This window comes from Balaenoptera physalus, assembly GCF_965194825.1.
Source record: "Balaenoptera physalus genome assembly, chromosome: 21".
NCBI lineage: Eukaryota > Metazoa > Chordata > Mammalia > Artiodactyla > Balaenopteridae > Balaenoptera > Balaenoptera physalus.
Genome location: NC_138902.1, coordinates 20,637,947 through 20,655,515, shown reverse-complemented (window position 1 = coordinate 20,655,515; position 17,569 = coordinate 20,637,947). Strand labels below are relative to the sequence as shown.

The following is a 17,569-nucleotide window of genomic DNA, read 5'->3' as shown; positions in this document are numbered from 1 at the left end:
CACAAGATAGATTAACAGGAGAAAAACAAATTTAATTTCATACGTTTGGGAGTCCATAAAAATATGAGACTACGAGAAGTGACCAAAACAGGCAGCTTTTGTACCTTTTTAGACAAGGAAACAATTTGTGATGAATTGACAGAACAAAGGGATCTGGACTTGGGGTAGCACATTACTGAAGAAGTATCAAGATTTGTTTACATAGCCCTCTGAGCCTTGAATTCCCTACTCTGTTGATAAGGATGCCTTCTACACTCCTGCTACAGGGAGGGTATCTTCACGTGGGAGATTTATTTCCTGTTTTCAGGGGACAAAGGAGGATCAGAATGTCCTTGCGCTGGCTGTTTCTTAAGTAACTTTAATTCAAAATGATCGATATGCCAAAGTGGTACATTTTGAGGTGACATATTCAGCTCTCCTTCATCATCACTATCAATGACCCACTGGGGGAGTTCGCCTCCCTGTTCCCACAGCTCTGGTCTCCAAATGGGGCACGTTCTTGCCAAGGAACATAGCCAGGATCCATTGAATTACAATGTAACTAACAAGTTACAGCTGCTGTCCTGGCACTGTGGATTCCTTATGCCAAAGAACCAGCAGGTTAGAAGAGGAGTCACCACGTGGGCAGGGATCATTGACGCTGACCAGAAGGAGGAGATAGTGCTGCTTTAAACAAGGGGCCATGGCGGGAGGAATGTGTATGGAACCCACACGGTCCACTCAGGCCCCCCCGTTTCTGCTCACGAACCTGGGCAGCAACCACAGCCTGAGAAAGGTATGCTGCTGCGTTTGATCTCAGGGCCACAGCTGGAACTCATCCCCTTCCTCTTCCATCATCCATTCTAAATTACCGCTCGCCCCAGCCCTCGCCTTGGCAGGAATCAGTGGCTTACCTGGTAGTAAGACTCAAACCTTCATTCCCAAGGGGTCTGATCTCTTGGTAGTCATGCCTTTCCGGGGTGACTGCTCTGATGAGCTGGTGTGATTATTTCCGTTTCCTTGGCAGGTTTGTATCACGGAGCCCATCATAACATGATGCTATTCATTAATATTACTCATTTCCTTCCTATCTGATTTTATACTTGTCAAGGAACATAGTTACTAGGTTTTATAAGTAGATTTTCCTACTAGAAAGAGAATTGCCAACTGGTCGACACAGGTATTCTAATCTATCTAGCATTTAAGTCCTTCCTTTAAAAAAATCATTTTTAAAATTATAAAAATAATATATGATTATCATGAAATAATTTAAAAAGTATAGAAGCAAAAATTGAAGTCCACTTCTTTTTTTTTTAAATCATTTATTTATTTATTTTTGGTTGCATTGGGTCTTCGTTGCTGTGCGCAGGCTTTCTCTAGTTGCGGCGAGTGGGGGCTACTCTTGGTTGTAGTGTGCGGGCTTCTCATTGCGGTGGTTTCTCTTGTTGCAGAGCACGGGCTCTAGGCACGTGTGCTTCAGTAGTTGTGGCACGTGGGCTCAGTAGTTGTGGCACGTGGGCTCAGTAGTTGTGGCTCACAGGCTCTAGAGCGCAGGCTCAGTAGTTGTGGCTCATGGGCCCAGCTGCTCCGCGGCATGTGGGCTCTTCCCGGACCAGGGCTCAAACCCGTGTCCCCTGCATTGGCAGGCGGATCCTTAACCACTGTGCCACCAGCGGAGCCCCTGAAGTCCAGGGGCTTATGCAGTTTCCTTTTAATCCTACTCCATAGGACGACACTATTTTTTGTTGTAAATTAATTGTTTTCTCCATTGGATATCTGACACTCAAGGTGTTATTTTAATGACCTTGTTTAAAAGGAATCTCTTGTGTATTTACCCAGAATGAACTAACAAAACTGAGTTTTTAAACACACAAAACTGAGGGTCAACTCTTTCATTCAGAGTCCTTTTTAATCTTCACAAGCCAATCTTTTAGTAAGTCTTTTAGGATGGCAAACATTATGCCTTGCAAAAAGGGTAAACTTCAGTTACCACTCAGAATGAGAGATCATTTGGGGAGAATATGTATAGTGCTGTGCTTACTGCATTTCAAAGTTTATTCAGTCTTATGAACTATGACTCATTTGTTTTGGTGTTAAATTACTTTTTGCTTATTTTCTAGAAGTCTTTTCATTTCCCCAAGGATAAAGTGGGGGGTAAGAAAAGTGATTTTCTTTTTCAGTGTGAACTCAGCATGCACCTACTTCAATAGTTTTAAAAAGAATGGGTGAAGACAAGTCTGAAATAATTTAGGTTATAGATTGGCTTTTTAAAAAAAAGAAGGTCAAGGGAATTCCCTGGTGGTCCAGTGGTTAGGACTCACACTCTCACTGCCGAGGGCCGGAGTTCGATCCCTGGTTGGGGAACTAAAAATCCCACAAACCTCGTGGTGTGGCCAAAAAGAAATAAAAAGAAAAGAAAAAAGAAGATTAATATTACTATCATTGGCCATTTTCAAACTCAAAGCAATTCCTGATGAGAAAAACTAGTTCCCTAAGATGAGTAAGGTTAGGCTGTTAGCGTACATGAAATTTAGCTCAAAAGATGTTCTTCAACGGAAAACATCTGGATCTTTATTAAAGTGTTTTCATTCAAGAATTTACAAATGACACGAGCTTAAGATCTCCGAGGGAAATTATTGTTTAAGGAACAGAAAAAGCAACTTACCAAAATAAGGTTGATAAAACTGTAAAGGCAAATATAATTTTGTACCTTTAAAAAAACCTCAATGATGGTTTCACTCAATGAGAGAGGGACTACATTATTCTCACAAACAGCCAAACTTACAAAGTGTAGTCATTGTATTACTTTTCAGTTATAAAGGGCAAATGAGTTTTTGAAAATAATTTCATACTAAAAAGGCTGATAAAAAATTTGTGAGAACAATTTTTTAGGTGGGACAAACTGTGATGAACTGTGATTTATAACTATGGTTGACCATGGGGATAAAAATTAGAGATCTTTCCATGTAGATTAAAAAGTAGACTTTCTTCCAAAAGAAATTTCTTTATTCTCTTATCCTTTCATAAAATTAGAATTAATTTTCTTTTGATTACCAGGCAAAATATTACCACAGAAATAAAGATACCCTAAGACTTTCTTTGACCTTTCTCTCTCTTTTTTATTGAAGAAAACCTGGAATTATTTTATAGTACATTTACTAATTGCCAGTTTTCATGAGCTGGAATCCTGTAAAGGTAGTTACAAAAATATACAGTAGAAATGTCTTTGGGGGGACTTCACTGGTGGTCCAGTGGTAAAGAATCCGCCTTCCAATGCAGGGGACACAGGTTGATCCCTGGTGGGGGAACTAAGATCCCACATACGTGCGGCAACTAAGCCCACACACCACAACTACTGAGCTCGCACGCCTCAACAAGAGAGCCCGCAGTGTTGCAAACTACAGAGCCCATGCACCCTGAGGCCTGCGCGTCGCAACTAAAGAGAGAAAACCCGCACGACACAACTAGAGAGAAGCCCGCGTGTCACAACGAAAAATCCCGCATGCCTCAACGAAGATCCTGCGTGCTGCAACTAAGACCCGACGCAGCGAAAAGAATTGAAAGTAAATAAATAAAATAAATATTTAAAAATAAAGAATCCGCCTTCCAATGCAGTGGACGCAGGTTTGATCCCTAGTTGGGGAACTAAGATCCCACATGCTGTGGGGCAACTAAGCCTGCACGCTCTAGAGCTCGCGCGACACAACGAAAGATCCCGCATGCCTCAACTAAGACCCAAGGCAGCCAAATAAATAAATATTAAAAAAAAAAAAAAAAGAAGAAAGAAATGTCTTTGGAGAGAGGTTGTGATTTAGTAAATACTGCATTTGTTCAAGATAGTCATGGAGATGCAAACCCAGTGTTCACATGGGCTCTGTTCTCTAAACTTAATTTTCTGATATTAGAAGTTAGACATGATTTAATAACTATTTGAGGCAAAGTTACTGTAGCTTACATTTTTTATGTAATAAAGAACCACAGTAGTATTGGAATGTCATTTCACTCATGGACCCAGTCGATTAGGTGAGTAGGTTTGATCATTTTCTATTTGAGACCCATGATTGTTGCTTGAGGAGCTTTACAGATTTATCTTGATCTTTTCTTTTAAAATTTAAGATTACCCATGGGTTAGGAAAAATACCAAGGTCAGCATGCAAATTCACACACTGCCTTAATATTGAGTTTATCTCTGGTTTAGGAGAAATAGTCCTCTGTCCTCATGAAGATACAGGAGCAACTTCATTTGTCCTAATGCTGTGATTCTTAGTACAAATGCTAAAATTAAAAATCAGTGAACCCCCTGCATGGGCTTATCTATTATGCCATTCAGGCATGTGATATCAGCTTGTCCTGGAAAGTTCCAATTTGATTTTTTTGTCCTTATTTTCATACACCTGGAGAGGAACTTTTAATATAAGCATTTAGGAATGGCTTTTTCAATGTCTTTGTGTTTCAGTAAAGGTTTTGAAGGCCTACTTGCTTCCATGTAAATGTTATTTCATGGACCAGATGATATCAACCTGATGATAAAACTTTATTAATAAAGTATTAAAATAGACACTCAGGATGTTTGTGCTCTTCTCAACTTACTTATTTCCAGGTTTGATAGGTCTAGTTTTTATAGATCTGATCTGAACTTGATTTTAGAAGCCAGGCCAACTGGATTTAAATTCCTAAAGATACCATAAATTTTGGGCACAAATAACAAAATAAACACTACAAAAGGTCTACTTTTGGTTGATATGAGGGCCCAGCAGAACTAATCTGCTTTCTGAAAAATAATCGAGAATACAAACTAATCACACATATAAACCAGTTTATTAGATTGTCAGTGATACTTTGAGACAAATTCAAGTTATTTCATTGTACTTTATATAAACAGAGGAAGGGAGGAAAGTTTTAAACGTGAAGCTTTGTTCAGCATGTGTGCAGTTAGCGTCCACAAAAGCACCATTGGATATGGAAGAATTAGCACCACAGAATTTTAGGACCTAACTGTTAACATGCATCACTGAAAAATTTGGGACATGAAAACTGAAGTAGTACATGGTATGGTCTATTATAAACAATACAAGGCAATTGATGACTTGTTTTCATACAGTACAATACAATGACCAATCAATGAGAACCTTTTAAGTACAATACAGGACAAAAAACACTTTGTACCCTGTTAACACTAAAGCAGTTACAGATTTAAAAACATGTTTCGTGTAAGAGGCGGTGGGTTGAAATGATCCCTCCTCCTCAGTTTTTAAATTCAGAGTTATATAGTTACATGATCTCTTAAGAAAGTATTTTCAAATCTATGTCCTTCTACCTCAATGCTGACAAATGGTTTTTTGAAAACGGAAAGGCTTGATGAATTAAAACAGAACAAAACAAAACAAAAAAAAACCTGATCGAGTCAAGAAGTACTCCAGTGTGGTGGAAGATATTCCACATAAGATCGGTTTGAAAATGATGCCAGTGGTGTTGACACTTGTCTTCCCTTCCGCGGAGGAATGTCAAGAACAGAAGCCTTGCATGCACGATGAACTTCGGTTCATTTCTTTCACCGAATGCCTTTATTCTGAAGTGTGACATAAGAGACTTATTCCTTATTCCTCAACTGTTTTTGTAGTGTCATAGGGCTGTTCCTTATGCTGGATTTGACAACAGTGAAAAGGGTGGATATTCCCTCTGGATTTAGGGTAATTTGTGAGCTAAAGAAAAAATATTAATTTAAATTTAGCATATATGAAATTTTAAAGGGAGTTTCACTATTTTCACAGTACAAACCTATAATGAATACCTTTCTGTTTCATTGAAAACCTTTCTGTTAGAAAACATGTAACAAACCCTCAATTTTAAGTCACGTCTAGGCCAATTTTGGCGTATTTGAAGATACTGTATAAGAAATGTGCAATAAGAATAGATATAGGTATATTCAGATCTCAGTGCATTGATGCCAAGGAAAATATATTTTTACTCCCCAAGAGAAGAATATACGTTGAAGCATCTATGCAGACACATGAATCAATCATATATCTGCCCAACTTCTAATTCTGGAATAGTGATAACAGGGTCATTTAGGAAAAAGTACTCAATTACAGTATGGCAGCAATTTTATATTGTATATATTTAACAGCAAAAACATTTTTGAAAATAGAATCAGTACTATATGGTAAGTTTACAATTCACTATTTCTATACTTGTAACACATGCATTTATTGGTTTTCCCAGTTTTTAAAAATCCCACTAGGACCAACATCTTTCAGAACAACAATCTAACATTAAACAAAAACCTTCTAAGGAAAATAGCTAGCATCACAGAGATTTGAGAAAAGTCTGTTACTCAGCATCACAAAATACTCAATAGATCTACATTTAAGATTGTTCATGCCATGACATTAACACACCTTTGGGTTAATATATCTTACTTAAAAAAGAAAACAAAGAAACAAACCAAAGAACTGACATGGAATTTATCTTTAGTTTCTCCTTGGTAAAAGTAGACTTCTAATAAACTTGACTCCTTTCTGTACCATGTAGTGATGACTACATCTATGAAGCAGCATTTACATTTAGCAAAACATTTACGAGTAATGATAGGAAAATGGCCACTAGAGAGAAAGAATTAAAAATAAGTAAAATTATAGAAAAGTGGTTTTTTTTCTTAAGTAAACTGCCCCCAAACAAACAAAAAAAGCACAAAGTTTGTTTTGCTTTGAAATATTCTTCTGTTGAAAAACATTTTTGGACACAAGTTAGCCTATCCTTATAAATGTCAGAGAGATGTAAGGTGTAATTTGAGAAAAAAATTTAACTTTTGAAAAAAAATCCTATTTTTTTTTCTGTTGAACCAAATCTATTGTTTAAATCAAGTACTAATTTTCTGAAGAGGAAACAGGTATACACAGCAGCGCATCCACATTACTGATTTAAATTTGATAATTCTCCAGGCATGGCTGACTTGAGCATAGAAGAAGCAACACTTATTTCTTAATGTTTTAGGGTTACATTAAAAAAAAAAACCTCAACTAAAACAAAATTGAGTAATGACAGGCTGGCTTAATAGTTTTGATTGACCTTATCTTTGATCAACATTTCAAAACAAGGTAGTACCAATTAAAAATAAGATTTAAAAAATAAAAGCTGTCTAAAAATTGTTCAATGAAAAAGCCTTCAAATTTTACAAGATTTTAACCTCAAATGATTGTAGACTAACTTAGACTAACAGTTTTGCCATTATCACAAACACTTTTGTTACGCTTGAGTTTTTTTCTGTATTGTTCATTGGTTGTATTACGTAATACAATTTTCTGTTAAGTTAAAATAGTTTGAATTATTACATTTAATTATAAGAACGTTTAGAAAAACACATAAGTTGGATAAATTTATAAAAGGATAAAGAATATTTTATGGGATTTTAGACAAGTTCTATACAGACAAATAGCTTAGTTCAAGGTAATAAAGTGCCTTCATTTCCAAGTAATTAATTTTTCACTAAAATATTTTAAGGCTTTATAAGAAACTTAAAGTTATCAGAAGTTTGATATGGGGTTATGCTATTAATTAGCATTCTTTCATAGTCCTTATTTCATTTACTCTTTTGATCCATATTAGGTATTTTTAATAATTAGCAGCTTAAAACGATAAAATTTGAATTACAAATTCTGAATTCATTTTGTGAGGAAAAGGAAGATGTATAATTTCTAAATGCTGTGATTTGTACATAAGACACACATATTGCTTGTGAACAATCTAAGTTTATGTCATAATATACAACAGCCAATGCCCCCCAAAATTCAACAGAATATTTAATCCCATGGCAAACAGGGTCATCATTTCATTCATACATATATTCTGTTGTGTTTACATTTAAAATGATTGTGCAGCCTTGAATGAAAAAGGCCACAGAAAATCTAACATAAATTCTTCAAATACAGGCACAATTAATATTTTTATTGCAATACCTTATGCATAATCTATATTGATGCCAATATCTAATATTAAAGCATTTATATTTATTTTCATTTTGCTTCTAATACCCATGGATGTATCACAGTAAAATACTGGTAACCTAATCGAAGTATATAGAATAGCCATGTCATACAGAATTCTATTTCTTCTTGTGATTTCTCTTTGGAGGATATGGGGGTATTTTAAGCACAGCTGTGTCCTTAGTTCTCTTGGCAGCTGCAGATTTTAAGATAAATTATGACTGTATGGACATCAACTACTCAATTGGTTACAACCAATGAAAACAAATTAAAATGTTTGAATATTCTTTTTCAGGAATTTAGTTAATTTTATCAGAAAATTACTAAAGTCAGGCACCAGATTAAATGGCCATGACATCTAAAATGCTTTTCTAATTACCACTGGATTAATTTAAAATGTTCCTTAAATTTAAAGTTTCTTGAGATTAGAATGGAGGAGGAAAGGTAAAACTCATTGCAAAAATTAGTTTATGTTCCATATCATTGGAAAAACAGGAACTACCAGTAGGAAAAAAGTGCTGATCTTAAAATTGGGTTTGGTTTTGAATCTAAAGCCTAGTAAGAGTAATTCCTGGGAATTAAAAAAAATTAAAATGGCATAAACTTTTATAATTGCACATTCCTTTACCAAAGTGCCACAAGTTACCAAAAATTTTTAAAAATGTACATGAGTCTACTTTCCAAAGTCTAAGTATATATAAATTTACCTTTCTTTTTAATAGTATAGTACAAACTTAGCACAAATATAAGCAGGAAGATGAATTATAACTTTCTAAAAACAGTATAGTGTGTTTTAAAAAAATAACTATTAAGAACCTTTGTCATTATGAAGATTCAAATCCAAGTATAGCCAAAGCATTCCCATAAAATCTGAAAATATCATGAGAGATTATCTAGGCAAATTTTAGTAACACCCTGCCATGCAATGCACAGACATCATATGCTTTTTTTTAAACATAATTATCCTGTTTTTATCTGATTACATATTATACTCAGTTTCTTCCATTGCTGAAGTGACAATATATGCAATAGCTGAGTTTTGAAGACAGTATTAAACATTAAGGTTTCTAGTCTTAAGTGTTCGTTCCTGTTAAGCACAGCAAAAATGTTTGATGCATGGGTAATTAATTTTCATGCTTCTATCTCTTTATGCTAAATCGAAATGTGAAATGGAAATGTATAGACGTAATATAATAAGGACAAAAGGACATTAGAGACAAAAGCATCAACATATGGAACAAATAATAAGCAGCTGTGGTGGAAGCTCTCCATATTATTAAATTTGGTAAATCAGGGAAAGACACAAACAAACAAACAAACAAAAAAACAAACAGAAGATCCCTTTACCATGTAATAATTATATTAATATATATTTTAAAATAGATGGTACCCACGTTAGGTTAGAATTTTAATAGTTTTGTTGCTTGAATGTGATGAAGTTAAACTAGGGAGGTGTCGCATTCTAAACTGAGACCAAAAAAAATTTTATTATTCAGAGGAGAGAGAGAACGTAGGATCATGATTCTCAATGACAGCTCACCTGTCTTTTTTGTTATGCCACAGGCTAAACAGTGTGGTGTAGTGTCTCATTTAATTAGGGTGAAAAATGCTGGTAAAAACACACAATAACTTATGTTAACATTAGGATTAGTTCATAGTCATGGAATATTAAATGACTAGCAAAAAAGGACCCCTTCTTTTTTCTACAGTTTGAGACTCTCCCTTGGGTGTAAAAATGACCACATAAAAGCATATGAAAGAAATGCCCAATTCTATAAATTCTTTACCTTCTGAGGATATAGAACGGGATATAAAAATTGGTATCCTAGTCCTCTGAGAGAAGTAACAAACTTTAAAAACAAGTAAAATCAGAAAGGATCAGGCATGATAAATTGCTGATGACAACTCCCCCAAACCCAACATATAATAGGTTAGTCACAGAAAGGACAGATATCCTTCCTATATAATTTAAAGAGCCTTCTTGTAGTTTTCGAATATGAGAATATAATCTCTTATTGGTAAGTAATAGTCTTGGATAGTGGTAGCATTTAACAATAACTAGAGAAATACTTCAAATAACACTGAAATGTATAATATTCTTAATAGAAACTACAGACGTGTAGAAACTCCACATTATATATGATGTTCCAACTATATATTAGCTCATGTAATACCCAAAATAATATGATTCCACAATCTTTCTTGCTACAACACACAGATTTTTTTTCTTGATTTTGCAAAAGCTAGCAGTTGTATTTACCTAATTGAGCTTTTCCCTGGTAGCACTGCTATAGTGATGACGTAAGTATTGAATATACTGATGAGGACCGTTCCTATCATATAATTAATCTTGCTTTCTATTATTCAGCTCTTTTATAGCACTTTTCATTTCCAAATGCCTCACAAACGGTTATAACAGTGACTTCTCATTGTATCCCTATGAGGAAGGCAAAGTTAATAAATTGCTTGAGCAGTGGTAGAACTACACAGATATATCTTCTCCAATCCAAAGGCAGTTGTCCTATTCTATTTATCTATACCATACACTCTCTGAGGCCGAAGACTGGATCTTGTCTGCTGTACATCTAGACCTAGCCGACTATCTAGCTCATGCTGTATGCAAAATAAATATCTGTTGACTTAATGAAAGAGAAATGAGATTGAGAAAACAGAACAAAGAACTTCAACTCCACCGCCCAACTGAAAAGCTGTGCTTGTCCACTCTTGCGTCTTCTCTATTACAGGAAGGTAGGTAGCATTATGCACGATGGCAAAGCCCATATTGTACATGCCCTCCAGAGTATCCATGACGCGGCTGTTACTACAACTACTCCTAACACTTTGAATGATTCACCTTGCCTTTTGTCAAATATTTAAATGAGAAGTTGTACTTTTATGTACAATAGACTATCCTTAAGCTAATTCAGGCACAAAGAACCAAGGAAATAATCCTCCCAGCTGCAATCATTATCATGACTATGGAGAATATCAGAAGGGAGTGGAAAGACAGTTACACAGATAGGGCGAAAGGAACTGGGGACTAGTGTTCTTCAATGTTTTGGAAATAAGCGCAGGAAAGTTAAGATCCTTGAGAAGGTAGAGATTTTAGTGAACTAGGTGAATGGTGAGATTAAACTAGATATCAAAGTCTTTTCCAGCTCTAAAATTCTATGTTGTGCTAACTGGTTCCTCCTCTGATATGATGGGAATCTGTAAGGTAATCAAAATATATTTTATTTTTAAGAAGAAAGAATAACCTTGTAAAGTTTAATATTCTGGAACACTTGAACAACTGTGAGTATTAAAAGTTTTCTTTAAACCATCATTAGGCCTCCTTTTGCAGCAACACCATGTAAAGCCTTTTAAATCCTAAATAAATCTACTTAACTTATGTCAATATAGGGTGGTTATTACAATATGTTATGTCGTCAGCACGATTAGCAGCTAAGAGCTTGCTCCTACTCCCACTACTTTACCTGAACTTGTCCTCTAAAGAATAGGTCTTGGGCTTCCCTGGTGGCGCAGTGGTTGAGAGTCTGCCTGCCAATGCTGGGGACACGGGTTCGAGCCCTGGTCCAGGAAGATCCCACATGCCGCGGAGCAACTGGGCCCGTGAGCCACAATTACTGAGCCTGCGCGTCTGGAGCCTGTGCTCCGCAACAAGAGAGGCCGCGATAGTGAGAGGCCCGCGCACCGCGATGAAGAGTGGTCCCCACTTGCCGCAACTAGAGAAAGCCCTCGCACAGAAACGAAGACCCAACACAGCCATAAATAAATAAATAAACCCAAAAGTTAAAAAAAAAAAAGAATAGGTCTTACCAGTTAAGTACAACTCATGCCCTCATTCCCACTTTCAAAGAGAGAAAGGTGAAAGAAATGATTTCTTGTAAAAATTAGAGTTATGGTTTTAAATCACATCAGTAAAAAACACTAAATGGTAACGATATCAAGTTTGAATCTCTAAACTGCTGTACATGTTAATAAAAACAGCACTATTAATTAGAACATTTTGACTGAGAAGCAAAAACATTATTCATTCCAAAATTAGGAAGCAAAAATCTAATTTTTATTAGCCAGAAGCATAAATACACAGGTGGAGGAAAGATGATTTACTATCAGCTTTAATTTCTGCTAAGTTGGACTTTTCAAAACTCTTCAAGCTGCATGTACTCACTGGGAACTCAGGCTTATAATTCTTTATTTCACAACCTAAGACCTCTTTACCCTTTGAACATTAAACTCACGTCATTACACATACTCAAATGATAACCAGGGCCATATCCTCACGTTTCCACATGGCAACAAACATTATTGGCAGTTAATTAAAATTAATTACTACAACCAAAAGGATGATGAACTGCTTAGAGAATTCATGCATACTGCTTGAAAGTAGTTAATCGTCTTCATAGTTTAGAACATATATCCTTGAAGCTGAGTATGATAGCACTTCAAATCCTCCTTATGGGTTAAATTACACTGACGAGATTCTCTTGGTAATTTAAATGTAACTGTCTTTTCATGAGAAGTAAGACTTAGGCCAAATTCTACATTAAAGTAGGTCATGCCAGATGACCTTACCATAATGGAGGAAAACTTACTTCATGTGTAAATGAGCAACAGTCATTCAACAAACATCTCCTAAATTATTACGTACCAGACACAGTGACAGGAACAGACCCTAAGCAGGACTCGGCACTCCCACCTCTGCTAGCCAATGATTGGCAGCCCGGGCCAGAAGTCAGACAGAACTGGGTTCTGGTCCCAGCTCTACACAGCCTCTCCTTCCTCACTGGAAAATGGGATGATGCAGCTGCCATGCCCAGTCCACGGGGCTGCTTTGAAGACCAATGAGAGACGCCAGACAAGAAGAGTATTTCACAAACAGTATAGTGGTCAATCAATCAGACCAAAAACATAAAAAATAAAATAAAAGTCCTCTACAAAGAAAGTCAAGTGCATATTCATTTGGCCTTTGGTATATTCTGGCTTCCCCACTAGGTGGCAGGAGTCTGGAAGGCAAGGATGGCCCTCTTCTTTTTTTTTTTTTGGTTGCACCAGGTCTTAGTTGTGGCAGGAGGGCTCCTTAGTTGTGGCATGCACGTGGGATCTAGTTCCCTGACCAGGGATCGAACCCGGGCCCCCTGCATTGGGAGCACAAAGTCCTATCCACTGCGCCACAAGGGAAGTCCCAGGATGGCCCACTTCTATTTACTTCATATTATTCGTGGCACTCAGCACAGTATTCACACACAGTATTCACACAGGATGCTGGATAACTGCCGACTGGCTGATACAATCCCTTAAAAATCCCCTAATCTCTTCCCGCAAAAAAAAAAAGTAGGTCATGTTAAAGGGGAGTTTCATTTCAGTATTTTTGGAATAATCAGAATGAAATATGAATGTGGTACAATAATTCAGGAACCATAAGGAGAAAAATAGTTATCAGAGAGGAGAAGGAAAGTATGTGTATTTAGTGGCAGGCAGAAAGGTAAAAGAAATGAGAAAATAAGTAGATGAGAGGGATTCAGAGAATGGGAATACTCTGAAATGTTATTAATATTCTCTCAATAATCTGGCAAAATATTTCCTTTGAGTGTCTGTTTCCATAGAACTGATACAGCATTGTAGTACCATATGGTTACTCTTTCTCTTGCTGAATAGTTGTACAAACATTGAAAATGACTTACTACCTTCCCATAAAGTTAAGAGAAGCCCTGTTGGGTATGCTCTTGGTATGTGACTTAGTGTTCTGGGATCTCTTTGTGGTTCTGCAGCTCCTCCTTTTAGAATCTTAAAGGTGGACATGGTATGGATTGGGATGGACTAGCCAAAGGACAGCTCAAGCCTCTCCTGTATTTAGTTACGTCAAAACTCAGACCCCTCTTTGGTAAGAATAGGATTCTCTTGAAAAAGACAACAGCAGATAGTAAAACTTCCTCCTTTCGATCTATTGGTACACAATTTACTAAGGCTCACTAGAATAACAATATTATCTTCCCTTAAATATATTGCCACTCCTCAGAATCTCAACTACTCTTTGCTTCAAATGGCAAAATTTAGGTAAATTCAGTTAGAACTTTCAGAAAAACAAAAATGCAATCTGGATGTTGCTTTCATTGTATCCACTCTCCTTCCACGTATAAAACTACGGACCAATGTGAGTTTCCAATAATAACTGATTCATAAGGACTACGTTATATAATTTTAAGAGTGCATAAAAGCTACTGAGGCATCACCATATCGATAAACAATGAAAGCATTCCTTCCTGCATGCTTTGATAATAGAGATATCATAAGAAGTATCTCCTCACTTGGAATTATTTTTCACATTACTTTCTGAGGTCGAAGCAGAACTGTGAAGTAAAATAAATAATAACCATTCTTTGGCCATTGCAATTGCTGAAGTGCACTAGCCCATTGTCTCTGTTTTTAATAGAATAATTTAGAGTCTCTCAAAAGAGTATGCACATAACTAAGGTGAGAGAGTTGTTTGAATGTTAGGAGCAGTTATTTAATATTAATATTTTGTAAAAAATTAATATTTAAGGGTATTTTGTCCCCTCCATTCTTACTACAGGTTTGCTGCCATGATTCAACTAAGATACTCAGTGAAGATCTGCTTATTTTTTGCCTGTTTAAAAAAAGCATCATTAGCAATAAAAAGTCACTATCTACTGATAAACTCGACAGATGATCTCAAAACTACTAGGCTGAGTGAAGGAAGTCAAATACAAAAAATACATGTTAATTTATATGAAATTCCAGAATAGACAAAAGTAGCCTATGCTAATAGAAATCAGATCAGTGACTGCTTCTGGAAGTCAGGAGGAGGGCGAGAGTGTGGGTGGTGACTGGGAAGGGGTACATGGGAATTTTCTGGGGTGAGAAAAATGTTCTATGTCTTGATATTTGCCAAAAATGACTGAATGGTATAATGAGAGCTGTATGTAAATTATACTTTAATACAAAATGTTCAACAACATTACAACTAAGCAAAATACTCCTGCTGAAGAAGCATCATGAAGGCTGGTGTCATTCTTCTTTTTTCATTTCAAAACTTCTACCCTCACCATGTCCCATAGAGAGCAACATATCCTAGAATGGGGTCCATGACTAATACTCTGCAGAGGACATGGATTTTATATCAGGGCACCAAACCAAAACAGGCGCTTTATAACTGGAGAAAAATTAAGACACATTCTTTTATGGACCATAGTAAATGTGTCAGCTCTAAGAAAAGATATAAAACATTTTATGTTCAAAAAATACCCTAGAGGGCTTCCCTGGTGGTGCAGTGGTTAAGAATCCACCTGCCAATGCAGGGGACACGGGTTCGAGCCCTGGTCCGGGAAGATCCCACGTGCTGCAGAGCAACTAAGCCCGTGCGCCACAACTACTGAGCCTGAGCTCTAGAGCCCGCAAGCCACAACTACTGAGCCCACGTGCCACAACTACTGAAGCCTGCACGCCTAGAGCCCGTGCTCCGCAACAAGAGAAGCCACTGCAATGAGAAGCTGCGCACTGCAACAAAGAGTAGCCTCCGCTCGCCGCAACTAGAGAAAGCCCGCGCTCAGCCACAAAGACCCAACACAGCCAAAAATAAAAAAATAAAAAAGTAAATTTATTTTAAAAAATACCCTAGAATGTAAAAGATTTTCCAAGTCAGATTTATTGCTGTGAAAATACTAATTTATAAATGCAGAAAAAAAATTGATAAAATTTTGGCTCAAATGCTACTTAAAAGTAATCATGGCAGTTTGGCCTTCACTCTTGTTTTGGTTCCCCAAGGTGTGTGAATACTGGTGTGGCAACAGTGTACCACTACTACCTAAAGCAGACAGATGAACTTAAAACATTCAGGCGGGAAGGAAACAAGATTTTACTTTATGCTACCTGGTGCATAATCGAGTGTGTATATAGTAAATCACATTTTAAAACCATTTTGAATGCCAGTGGTTGGGGCCTAATTTTTAATGATTACCTCACCACTTCAAATCTAAGGGGCCATGTTCATCGACTTTAAAGAGGTTACAATCAGAGTTAAAATATTCAATGAATTCCCAACTTCCTACAGAAATAACCTTATTACACTATTGGATGATTCCAAAAATGAAGTGAAAAAGGACTATTGGTTCTGAGAAGAAAATAGTAATATCCTGAAGAGAATTCAGGGGCAAGTGATGCCAAGTATTTAAGGGCAAATTTAAAACTGTAATCAAAAGCCAGATAATTATTTCACCAAATTATTTCTTTTTATAATTCCAATTCTAACCCACCAAAGGCTTATGCTGTCCTAAACCCATGTATCATACAAAGATATCTAAAATGTATAATTTAACTACTATTCATCATTTCCACTAGAGAGTAGAAGAAAGAAATGGAAAAAGTAAGAAATTTCTTTAGCACAATGCCTGGCCTGTGGGAGGAACTCAATAACTATTTGTTGAATCAGTGAATGAATGTTTTCTTTTCCCTGGAATTGTCATTTCTTACCTCACATAGTTGCTTCTTACTATACGTTAAAAATTCAGTATGACTGAAAAGGAAAAGTACAGGCACATACTTAGCAAAAAAAAGTAATGCTCTGAAACCCCTAAGGCCCATGTCATTATTGCTGCTACTGCTATTGTTGACAAAAAAATCTCATAAATATAAATTGACACAGTTGGAAAACAACAACAATAAATTGATACATGATAATCTAATTTTTAACTATAAAAAATGTTCTTTTAAAAGCTCAATTGACACTAAAGGACACTGTTTGCTTCTCTAGAGGCAACAATAAAAACTTACATAATTAATAGAATGGGTAGTTGTGTGATGTTTCACGTAAATAGTTTCTGAAATAGTGAGAGGTTTAAAGGTTCATAAGTACCAAAGAAAAACAGAATGCTAAGTGCTAGAAGATAGAAAAAAATATAGTTTAAGATTATATGAGGGACTTCCCTGGTGGCGCAGTGGTTAAGAATCCGCCTGCCAATGCAGGGGACACGGGTTCGAGCCCTGGTCCGGGAAGATCCCACATGCCGCGGAGCAACTAAGCCTGTACGCCACAACTACTGAGCCTGTGCTCTAGAGCCCGTGAGCCACAACTTCTGAGCCCACGTGCCACAACTACTTAAGCCCGTGCACCTAGAGCCCATGCTCCACAAGAGAAGCCACTGCAATGAGAAGCCCGTGCACCGCAACAAAGAGTAGCCCCCGCTAGCCGCAACTAGAGAAGTGCGCGCAGCAACGAAGACTCAACCCAGCCAAAAAAAAAAAAAAAAAAAAAAAAAAGCTCAGTATTGAGACGATGTTCTGTAGGGGCCTCAATTATAACGGCTCCTTTACCATCTTGAAACTAAGGGTTAAAATGTGTATCAACTATCAAAAAAGCTATTTTTCAGAATCAAAAATGACTCATGAACATAATCTTGTAATAGTTTTCACCTTTAAAATAGATAGGTGAGAAAATTCTTCCAGCTGAGAGAAGAAAACAAACACATATTCTAAATGAATCACACATACCATCTCCGACTGATTCTGAAGCAAAATAATAGAGAAGTAGATATTAGGTAGTGGAAAGACCATTTAATAAGGTCTAGCTCAAGTTCTGAAATGACTAG

General features: G+C 36.6%; 1 protein-coding gene and 1 long non-coding RNA gene across 2 annotated transcripts in view; one reads left to right on the top strand and one right to left on the bottom strand.

Moving 5' to 3' along the window:
* Positions 1-4,778: 4,778 nt before the first annotated feature.
* The window catches only part of PURG (purine rich element binding protein G), a 35,281-nt gene continuing 22,490 nt past the window's right edge, over positions 4,779-17,569 (bottom strand). The window contains exon 3 of the mRNA XM_082444671.1: positions 4,779-5,681. Within this exon, the coding sequence (XP_082300797.1) occupies positions 5,577-5,681 (105 nt within the window). The 3' untranslated portion in view covers positions 4,779-5,576. The remainder of the gene's footprint in view (positions 5,682-17,569) is intronic.
* Positions 5,676-17,457, top strand: LOC309651754. The gene is made up of 2 exons (XR_014258365.1): positions 5,676-12,519; positions 13,303-17,457. It is a non-coding gene; the product is annotated as an uncharacterized lncRNA (long non-coding RNA).